The 12,171-nt window shown below is 35.6% G+C and overlaps 1 protein-coding gene across 1 annotated transcript in view; it reads left to right on the top strand.

Moving 5' to 3' along the window:
• The window catches only part of LOC139756499 (uncharacterized), a 257,963-nt gene extending 247,017 nt beyond the window's left edge, over nt 1–10,946 (top strand). Inside the window, exon 6 of the mRNA XM_071675942.1 lies at nt 1,167–10,946. Within this exon, the coding sequence (XP_071532043.1) occupies nt 1,167–1,173 (7 nt within the window). The 3' untranslated portion in view covers nt 1,174–10,946. The remainder of the gene's footprint in view (nt 1–1,166) is intronic.
• Nucleotides 10,947–12,171: the final 1,225 nt, after the last annotated feature.

Below are 12,171 nucleotides of genomic sequence, written 5' to 3'. Positions count from 1 at the left end.
CTCCTTCCAGAACATCTTTTTATTCTCCCTAAAATTTAACGATACTCTCTCACTCCAACTCTCATTTGCCCTCTTTTTCACCTCTTGCACCTTTCTCTTGACCTCCTGTCTCTTTCTTTTATACATCTCCCACTCATTTCCATTTTTTCCCTGCAAAAATCGTCCAAATGCCTCTCTCTTCTCTTTCACTAATAATCTTACTTCTTCATCCCACCACTCACTACCATTTCTAATCAACCCACCTCCCACGCTTCTCATGCCACAAGCATCTTTTGTGCAAGCCATCACTGCTTCCCTAAATACATCCCATTCCTCCCCCACTCCCCTTACCTCCTTTCTTCTCACCTTTTTCCATTCTATATTCAGTCTCTCCTGGTACTTCCTCACACAAGTCTCCTTCCCAAACTCACTTACTCTCACCACTCTCTTCACCCCAACATTCTCTCTCCTTTTCTGAAAACCCCTACAAATCTTCACCTTCGCCTCCACAAGATAATGATCAGACATCCCTCCAGTTGCACCTCTCAACACATTAACATCCAAAAGTCTCTCTTTCGCGCGTCTATCAATTAACATGTAATCCAATAACCCTCTCTGGCCATCTCTCCTACTTACATACGTATACTTATGTATACCTCGCTTTTTAAACCAGGTATTCCCAATCACCAGTCCTTTTTCAGCACATAAATCTACAAGCTCTTCACCGTTTCCATTTACAACACTGAACACCCCATGTATACTAATTATTGCCTCAACTGCCACATTACTCACCTTTGCATTCAAATCACCCATCACTATAACCCGGTCTTGTGCATCAAAACCACTAACACTCTCATTCAGCTGCTCCCAAAACACTTGCCTCTCATGATCTTTCCTCTCATGCCCAGGTGCATATGCACCAATAATCACCCAGTTTTACCCATATCAATCTAGAATTTACTTTCTTACACTCTATCACATACTCCCACAACTCCTGTTTCAGGAGTATAAGAGTATAAGAGGTATATACCATTCATTACTTGAGAAGTGAACATTTACAGTTTATGAACTGAAAAAGAATTCAAACAGTGATTTGAGAACTGAGGATGTCTTAAGTACAAAGAAATCTCAAACAGCCATGTTGAAAAATATCTTAAGATTTATCACTAATTAATTTTTTTTTTCAGGGCCTAAGGTGAAGGTTACAGAATGGAATGGAGCAGAGGCCTTGCAGTACTGTATTTTAACAATAAGAAGACCAACTCCAGTGACTCATACTTCTGCATATGAATACTGGTTAAACACTAACAACATGAAATATTGAATTCTTCAGCAAATTGTTTTTCTGCGTGCTGTGTATAAAGCTCCAAAAAGGGAATTATGGAATATAAGAATCCAAAATACTGTCTGAGGACCAGTGTCAAAGCAGTATTGATTCCAGGAGAATATTATGAGCCCTTGGTCTCTAGCCCATTTTCCTCATGTTGTGAATGAGCCTGTCCGTTTGCTGTTTATCTCTGGATGGTATTACTCACGAGTGTTGCAGTGGCCTGTGTGTGCGACCAGCGTGTTTGTTGTATGTGTATATTTTATGTATACCTACAATCTCCACTCATTCTTCTTTCCTGCATGTCCCTATTTTCTTGGTACTGCCATGCTTCATATTGTAAAAACTTGTAGGAAACTTCTGCTATGCTCACATTGGGAGCATATTTTGAGCTGGGTCGCACTGTGAGTATAAGAATACTCTTACAGGTTGTCATACTTATGAGGTGGGTTCATATTTTCATATCATATTTCTTCCCTTCCAGCTATCTCTCTTGATAGCAGATGACTTGGGCAAGGGTATGCACCCACCTTAAAATAATGGCAGTTAATTACTGACCAAAGATCAGTTAAATGAACTGAATAAAGCTGCCTGGTCTTGAGAGCCCATTATATATGAACACCAAGTGTCAATGGTACTTACATATCTGCCAGTTTAGGAACTTAATCAGTTAATGAAGTAGATAAGATTAGGTAGACTTATATTATTCAATCTGGTGATGAATTTTGTATTTGATGAGGGACTGTTTTCACACAGAACATAAGTTGGCATTACTTATCAGAATACCAAAATTTACCGTGGATATTGATATGCCTGTATGATTCATGAAATCAGTTAATCTTTTTTTCCTTTTTTGACCCTTTCCTTTCTTGTATTCTCAGTCATCCTCAAATTTCAAGACTGCAACTATGGCAATTATCAAGCACTATTAACTTAGAAGTTTGAGATGTTTAACAAGGATACAACATTTATGGCATTTTGTGTGGTATTTTTCTCTTTTTTTAGAACTGAGAAATTTGTTAATCATACCTCTTTCTTGTTTGTGTCTAAGAGAGATTTGCAGATAACTGGAATGTGGATAATTATTCTTCATATACTGTACCAAAAATATTTTGGGCAACTGTACATTTATTTATAGATTTTTTTTGCATATTTCTTGTTTCATTGTATGCTCTTACTTATCATCCACACCTTCATCACAGCTATTGCTGCAGTTGCATTTACTTGCAAGTATTGGCAATCATAGCAAGTCCACATGTCTGTTGCCTTATTTTTGCTGTCAATTAAATTAGAGGGCTTCATAGTGTCATATCCATAGTTTTTTATATTAATCAGAACGATGACATTTTACTCTTACCTTATTTTCATAAGACGACATTGTATACCTATTCTGTTAATTTGGGTTTTACTCCCATTTTTATCTCTGAAGAATGTCATTATTAGTAACGAGGTCATGTATGATATCTTGCTGAATTCTCCTTAACTTTCACATTATAATTAGCAGAATCCCTCATAAAACTACTACTTGACAATTATTAGCCCAGGTGCAGCTTCTAATATAACTTGGCAACTCTGGAATTGTGTTTCAGAGTTAGCTACCATTGTTTGATTATAGATTACACTTTTTCACAGATTTAAACTCTCAGTCAGTTCATGAATAATGGTAACCAACAAGTATGATAGAAATAATGATGAGCAATGAAGATTGTCATGGTCATGTTTGTAGTGCTCACTCTTGCTGACTAAGAATTTAAGTTTAGGCTGATATGAATCTGACAGTGGAGGATTTGCATAATTGCCTGTTTGATAAGGAAAGAAACTCAGATGTCAAGTAGTGACAATCATTTTTCATACATGCACAAAGTTCCAAGTATATTACAATATATAGTTCATTGTGTCAAGGCTGCATGATAGTTTGAAACTATTTTAGACAAGCCAATAACTTCCATGTAGTTAGTGAATGATACTTTTGTGTCATGTTGATTGATAAAAATTAGATTACAGCCAGAGATGCAGAGGAGCTACAGATATCCACAATGTGATGGGGTCAGAAGTTGTAAACAAGGGGGTATTAGAGGAGTAGAGAGAAAGGCCATCTTTAGATTATCATGTATTTTTATTTGCATAGTGTATTCTGATTCACACTGTTTAGCTTTAGCTGTCAGAGCATTGCGTTTAGCCATATTTTCTCTCCCAAGGCATAATTGATCAAGTGATATTACAGAATTAACATCTTATGAATATTCTAAAGATCTGGAAGGAAGTTTAAGTATAATGCTATATGTATTACCATATTTTCATAACTCCAAAGATCTGGCTTTGATCTCTAGGCCTGATAGGACTAACCTAAACCTTCTCTCCTGGAAACAAGTGGCTCTTTGGTTACAGGAAACAGCATAAAGGATGTTTGCTTGTATCCTCTTAGATCTGCAGTATCCCTTACAAACAGCTGCAAAGATTTTGCAGTTTCGTAGATAAGTTTTTAGAAAGCTTACTGTATCCCAGAGTAATAACATTTTCTTTTCTTTCTTAATTTCAACTCTGAGCTAGTCTGGATTTTGGGATGGGCAAAACTTATACAAAGCTGGGTAATGTAATTTTCAAACCAGCAAATAAATTACGCTTGGTTAAGTGCATGATTACCTAGTATCTGGTGCAGAAACTCCATATTAAGTTAAAATAAGAGATTGGAAGGAAGTTTGCAGAACTAGAGAAAATGTTTTTTTGTATTGTTCACTCTGATCGCTTTCCCAGTAATGAAAGGAAATTAAGAAAAAGGGAGCTCAGGGAAATCAATAAACCCTTTCAGTGTTAGGTCCATCAGTCTACTATTAAACAGCAAGGTTCTAAGAATGTCAGTATACAACTTAATTTTCTACCATAAGTTGAATTCTGCCCGTACTTTAGGCTCTTTTGGCTAGCCATAGATGGCTTTCCAAACAAAGGATGAGTCAGTGGAGTTGTTTGGAGGCCTGAGTCACCTGATAGTGACCAGAGTTGGTCATTGTGCATTTTTTCTGGGGACTTGCTGCATCTTTGGTACCCACTGCTATCTACAGCACCATACCCCTGCTGCACCCATACTGACCCTACTCAGGACTGGCTAGTCTATTAAATGTGTTTTTCCTAAACTGCCAGTACTTTACTCGTAATTCATTAGAAAACACTGATGATTTTGATATTTTTTGCACCCAATCAAAAAAGAACTAGCTCATGTACAATTAGCCATTCAGTTAGATGTGTTCTTCCTTAACTAGCAGTGATTAAGTCTTAATTCTTATGAGAAAGAAAGTTGTTTCAATATTTTCATGCATCATGTCGTGAATGAAAAAAGATTTTTTTCTCACGTTGGGTACACCAAAACATTAGAGGTGCATTATGAGGGTTAAAGATCTCATTTCATAAATGTACCTGCCTGTCATATAAGCTTACAGGAATTATACTCCCTAGACCGTATAGTCCTACCAGATAAGGACGTTAAATGTTGTTTGAGTATTATGTACAGAGACTGATGGAAAAATAAGACGATCAGAGAAAATTTAGATTATGGATAGAATTCATTGAGTAAGGTGTGTGATTATCATTACAATAAGGTCTCCTTTGTAGGATACAAGAATAAAATGAAGAGAAAGAGTAGAAAAGAAAATATTATAGAAATATAAGATATTTTGTAGTATATGAAATTCATTTGCAAGTCTACTAACGCATCAGTGGTTGAAGCTTCAGTCTGCATAATCAGTACCTAAAAATGATGCATTTTTGCTCTTGATTCACTCCCATGTAGATGGGAACAGTTAATTAATTGATGGTTTGATTGATTTATCAAAATTATTCTTCAGCAACAGACAACATTAGAATTACATTCAGTAGAGGTCAAGGAAAAGGTTTGAAGTGTGTATTGCCACAGTGTGACAATAATGTATTCAAACTATAAAGAGTATGATCAGGCTGAGATCATTTAACACTTATTTACAACCTTTTCAATAGGAATGAGCAAAAGGAAAATCAGAAAAGTTTTTTTAGCTTGGCTAATTATTCTTCAGCAACAGACAACATTAGAATTTCATTCAGTAGAGGTCAAGGAGAAGGTTTGAAGTTTGCATTGTCACAGTGTGACAATAATGTACTTAAACTGTAAAGAGTATGATCAGGCTGAGATCATTAAACTTTTATTTGCAACCTTCTCAATAGGAATGAGCAAAAAGAAAATCAGAAAAGTTTTTTTAGCTTGGCTAATTTCCTCCACCTAATGGCAGTCTGTCTTACCATTCAGCAGATGATCATTTAAATCTCAGTCTGTACCCCATAAGACATTTTTATCTGTTACACATGAATTAAGCCTTAAAAAAGGAGAGAGAACATTGAGAAATTTTCTCCATTCCTAACTAAATTTTTAGCATTATCTAGAACAATAAACTACTTTATAATAACAAATGAATCTTTATACAAGGCATACATATAACTGAAATGTCTATTGAAAGCCAAATCAGAAGAATGAGCACTTCCTCAGTTAAGAATTCTTAACATACTGTAAAGGGTGAAAGAAAGGGCCCCCAAAACATTCAGACCTTATGTAGACACATATATAGAAAACGTTATGCCTGTCTTGGATTAAATATGTCACCCCCTGCACTTCCCTTACTGCAAGAGAAATCAAGAGAGGAAGGAGCAGGGTCTGTAAAAGGGTAGATGAGAGCTGGGGTGAGAGAGTATTTGCAAACTTCAGGGAAGAAGATGGAGTGAGTATTCTGAGGAACTGGTGAATATGTTAAATGGTAGGGTAGCAGATGTTAGGGTATTTGGGCTGGGTATGGTATGTGAAGCAAGTAATAGCAAGTGGTTTGGTGACATGAAAAGAGGTAAGTAAAAACCTTGCCTTGGTGAGATGAATGGAACTGCACTTGAATTTCTCAAGAAGGGAGGTGACTCGAACATTGATTGGTTAGTTAGGATTTTTAATGTGAGCATAACTCAAGGTGCATTGCCTGATAACTTGCAGAATCCTTGTGTAGTGCCACTGTATTCATACAAGGATTCTGCAAGGGACAAAATTGAGTATGTATGTTAAGCTGTGTGGAAGATTGGTAACACCAGACTGAGGAGAAACAATGTGGCTTTAGGAGTGATAGAGGATGTGTGGATCAGACGTTTGCTTTAAGGACTGTGTGTGAGAAAGACTTAAGAAAAACAAAAGTTTTTTTTTTTTATTTATATATGGATCCAGAGAAAGTGTATGAGAGGGTTGATAGAGATACTTTGTGGAAGATCTGAATGCACGGTGAGGGAGAAAAGCTACTAGAAGCATACAAGTTTTTATTAGGATATTAATGTGTGTGTGCAAGAAGAAAGAGGAGAGGGTTTGTGGTTCCAGGTGAAGATGAGCTGTGGCTGGGGTCTGTGATGTCACTATGGCTGTTTAATCATTATATAGATTTGTTGGTGAGGGAGATGATAAGAGGATCTTGGGATGAGGGGCAATCTACAGTAATATGGGGCCTGAGAGGTGATGACATGGCAAAGGTGGCAGGTATGAGTGAGAAACTGCAGAATTTGGTTTCTGAGTTTTAAGATTGTGTGAAACGAGAAAGTTGAGGATATGTGTAAATAAAAGCAGGATTATTAAGTTTTACTTTGGAAAAAGACAGGTTAGTTGGAGTATGAGTATGAGTGAAGAGAACCTGCAGGAAGTGAAGTTTTTTAGATACCTATGAGAGACATGGGAGCTGAGGTGAGTCATAGGGTGCATTTAGGAGTGTTTAGAAAGAGGGGTCACTGTCTGTTAGGGCAAAGATGCTTATTGATGATATTGTAGTCTCACTGGATGCAGTGCATGGATCCTAGTTCAAATAGTGTGGAACAGGGTTGATGTATCAGAAATGAGATGTTTCAGAATATGTGGTGTGAAGCTGGTTAATCAAATAAGAGGAGCATGTATGAGAGCTGAAGAGATTGTGCTGAATGGTTTGGATATTTGGAGAGGATGAGTGAGGAGAACAAGGGAAAGGGGGAACAAAGATGGAAAAGGAAGGATGGCTTTAGGCCTGAACAGAGGGGGATGTGAGGTATTCATGGGATAGAGTGAATAAGATTGATAAGGTATACAAAGAATGACATGCAGTCAGTGGGCTGAACCAAGGATTATGAAACAGCCAGAGGAAACCATGGGGCCTGGTAATGGTTTGAGGGCTGTGACTTCAGTGCATTATACAAAACAGCTAGAGTGTATGTGAGCAAATGAAGTTATTCTTTGTTCATGGCACCACCTCACTGATGTGGAAAGTGACAAACAAATATGAAAGTGATAGAAATATCCCTGGGTGTACTTTTCCCGGATTCTGTCATCATCTAGCAATGAGTCGCTATTTTTTCTCTTTCACTATAGGCATTATACAAGTTGTAGGCTAACCAAAACAATTGATGGTTGCACCATCATAGTAAATACTTAGTCTCTGTTTTTACTTTGCTTGTCGTAGAAGGTGCCTAAGAGAGCCACCCCTCCTGTACTATCATTTGTAAAAGTTAAGGGACCAGTTCCTAATGCTACTATGCTGGATGAGATATTTAAAAGAAAAGAAGTTTGATCAAAAATTTACCAAAGCAGAACAGCTTGGGTCTTAAAGTTTGATTCTGATTGTGTTATTTTTCATTACTGAATGAAGAAACTGTGAAAAAGTTCAACATCAATACTGAAAATATTAACAAGTTTAGTTAACAAACAAAAGAATTTTAAGAAAAAGATTAATAAAAAAATTCAAACCTTGTTGTATGTTGTATCCCATTAGTGGAGAAAACACAACAAATTGCTCCCATTTCACTGATATAAGCTTATCAAACTACTCATTATTGCTTAGATATATATATGAATGCAAAAATTAAAATCCCAGGAAATCCTGAGTAGCATCTTCAGTCAGGTGACCAAGATTTCTTAGATTTTTTAAAATCATCCGAGAGATCTAATAATGAGCCATACTCAGTCTAACACTTCTGAGGCTAGAGCATCAAGTCAAACAGTGACTAACCCTATGGAAGAAGACTGTTCTGTATTTTCAGTTATACATGTAACACATACAGTAACATTTTGTTGAAGCCATGACGTTTTCACATTATAAGTATAAATTCACAAGAAAATGGTACTTAGTGGTATGTAAGCTTATTGACAACCATGAATACCTTATTTTTATGACCTTCCCATCTTAGACTTCAGACTGTCCTGTCTGATGGTGCTTAAGGGTACTCAGTTGAAACAGAACAGTGTAGAAAGATAGTCCCTTTTACTGTATCATGATCGGTTTTTCATTCTGCTTTCATTGATTAGTATACCTTTTGCTTTACCAACATAAGACTGCACGATGAAGTTCTGAGGACGGCTTATATCTCCTCTTCTCTAATGTACTCCAAGATGAGATAGGTAAATGCTACTCCATTATAGTGTCTGAAGCTTGTAGTGCACCATCATTGTAAATAATGCTTCTGATTTTTACCATCTTCTTTTTATTAAATGAAAGTGCCAGTGAGTATATGAACATTTGCTTGAATATTCATAAAATAACATTGAGGTTGTGAAGAGCTCTAGAATTTTTTAATTTTTCAAATCATATTCTCTCTGTATTATCTTTGAAGGCCTAAATCATCATGATATGATTGAACATACCATGAACTATTTACAAAGAGCCTTTCCTTAATCAAAATGAAATTATTTTCAAATTTGTATTGTAATCTCATTTCATTTGTTTTTACCCCAAGAGTAAGAGAAAAGAACCTTTATGGATATTTTGCCAAAAACTAATTATTACTACTCTGTGTACTAAGCTTTTAAAAATTTTCTTATATTTTAAAAGAAAACTTAAGTTTACTAGTACTGTATTCTTATCTTGTTATGATACCAAATGATGAAATATTGTGAATTTTATTTTCATTGTAATGTGCACGTTGACATAACATAGTGAGAAAATAAATTTTGAGAACAACATATAAGGATGACAAAGTGAATAGATTAACCATATCACATTGAGAATGCTTCTCCAAAAAGACAAAAGAAAAATAGAAAGAAAAATGGCCCTTTGGCAGTCATGAAGAACCATAGACTCATTGAAGGAACTAGTCATGATAAGTCTCACCAGTGCACAAGAGCACTACCTTGAAATGTTACACTTGTTTTAATATGTAATTAGTTTTTGTCATAATTATCACTCCTTTTCATAGGAGATTTAGATGGTAGTTGCTGATGGCTATTGGTACATAAGTGTCTCATTTATTAGTGATTTCTTACCCAGAAACTTTTATTACATATGCATAAGCTGATGGTTGCCTAACATCAGTACAAAGTATCATTCTTTAAGTCATTATCTCTGGTTAATCAAGTCACTGATAAAGATATTGATATAATGTGAAATGAACGCATCACTAGTGCACAGGATAGCTTTTCTTAAACTTCATGTTGCTAAGTTTTTTGTCATATGAGTTTGATATTAAAACTTTCATAATTTCAATCAGGTAATGTATGTTTGAATAATGCCATGGAACACTGAAACTGTAGCCTGATCTTCCTGCCCTTGAAGTGGCCTCTGAAGGAAGTAATGATTAATTTACTAGAGATTATTTACATACTAGGTTTGAAGGCATGATAATGGCACCTGAAAATTTTCCTCATGTATCCTGTACAAGATGTTATTATTATTATCATTATTATTATTATTATTATTATTATTATTATTATTATCATGATTATTTAATTTTTTTTATTTATCCCTGGGAGGTATTACCAGATTCTGCCTGCAGGTGGTTAAACTGTGAGCAAGAAGTCAACAACAGCAAGTAGAGAGATGGGAGTCAGTCTTGTCTAGAAACTTCATGCTCTAAAGGAAACCATCATTTTCCTGGTTCATTGTGGAGAGCACCCAAAAATGGGTCATGGCGTTGTATAATAACAATTGTATCCATTGAGAATAGGGAGAAAGAATAGTATCTATTGTGTGTGTGTTCAGTGTAAGGAATTAAAAATTGGCAAGACATAGAATTAACTTTCAGAAGGGGAACAAAAGGATTGAATGGTCATTTATCTCTTCCTCATGCTACCTTGCTGAGGTAGTAAAGGGCAGAAGTTGTCAGTTATTATTATCATTATTATTATTTTTATAATTATTAAGATTTTTATTATCATCATGTACTTGATTTCACTTTCCTGCATTAGTGAGGTAGCAACAGGAACTTACAAAGAATGGCCATATTTGCTGACAACCATTCTCTAGCTGTCATTATTATTATTGTCATTATTATTATTATTAATATTACTGTCATTATTATTATCATATTTTAGAAAAAGACAGAAGACCAAATAAAGTTTGGTTAGAAACTTTTAACAAGCTGTGCACAACAGCTAACGATGATCTCCCTTGTAGAATTCTAGGAGTTTCACTTCCTTCAGCATGGCAGCTTCCAATGACTAGTCTCATGTGTCTGAGGTGACAAGAAGCTAGTCCTCTTGTAGCAATAAAAACAGCTTGGCTTCAGAAGAATAAGTAGCCAATTTGTTTTCACTCCAATAAACTGAGTTCTACCAAGTTGCTGGATTGTTTTCATGGTCTGTAAATTGTAGATTTTATGTAAAAATACAAAGTCTTTAATATATTATTGATATAGATCCCTTGTTTTCAATTCCTTATAACTAAAAAAAGAAATTTCTGAAGATCTTAACCTTGATCACTTGAACTAGTTCAGACTGAGAAAGAAACTGGGTTAAGAGGAATTTCCTTCAATATTCCTGAATATTTGTAGAAACATTGCTACAATGTCATTCTTATGATACTTATTGAATATCTTTTTTCTTTAATTTTGCTTGCTCTCCTAAAGAGTCTTTTCATTAAATGTTAAAACTTAATATCCTAAGGTGGGCTCTATCTTTCATCTTAATCTTTTCTCTGTTATACTGGGTGCATCAAGTACAAGGCATCTCAAATCCATTCACACACATACAACTCGTGCTTGTATGTTACGGTGAAATATAAAGTAATGCATACATAAAAGTTCTTAATTTTTTGCTTTGCACTCTAGTTAATACTTCAACTGAGAAGAGTGTTTCCATTCAGACCACTTCTAGATACAAGATCCTTACCTCATGCCAGTGTATTAGGTGAAGCATATACTTCTATACTTGTATAAGTACTGTTTCCTTCAATTTTCCCTGTGCACACTGAGTCTTCAAGTGAAAGGAGTGTGCCTATTCACACCACCTCCATTCAAATTGGAACCATTGCAATTGATCCCAAAGACTGTCCCAGTAGTTTACATGAGAAAAGCAGACAAAATGAGGTCCAATAGGGCCACGACTGGGTTGTTTGGGTAAGAATAGGATTTTAACTAGTCAGGAAAAATTAACTCTGCTCAGCAGTTTTCTTGAGCTATCACCAACTCTCCGCTGCTGCACATTATCCTTCTTGCGTCTCTGTCACCGATATTGTTTGTGCGATTGATTTTTGATGTTTTTATTGGAATATACCTGAATTTTTGAAATATTTGTCTAAATGACTTGTGAAGGCATTTATAGTCTTAGCATTCACTATGTCACTATGTCTGACAGTAACTTATTCTAGTGCTCAAGACACATATAGCAAAGGAAGCTCTTTCCATGTCCATACTACACCCAGCTTTGAGTTTTATTCCATTAGTCCTGGTACCCGTATTTTCTTGTATTTTGAAGATGTTCATGATTTACTTATCAAGCATGGATTGTCACTGCAATCTACGTTTTAAGGGAGAAGAGATCCAATTGTTTTAGCCTCTCATTGTATGCCAGATTTCTAAGGGATGGGATCAATTTTGTCACACATGAGTATTCCTGGGAAAGTATATGGGATGGTATTGATTAA

Source organism: Panulirus ornatus, chromosome 22 (genome assembly GCF_036320965.1).
Source record: "Panulirus ornatus isolate Po-2019 chromosome 22, ASM3632096v1, whole genome shotgun sequence".
NCBI lineage: Eukaryota > Metazoa > Arthropoda > Malacostraca > Decapoda > Palinuridae > Panulirus > Panulirus ornatus.
Note: the sequence above shows the minus strand (reverse complement) of the source record. Positions and strands in the feature narration are given on the sequence as shown.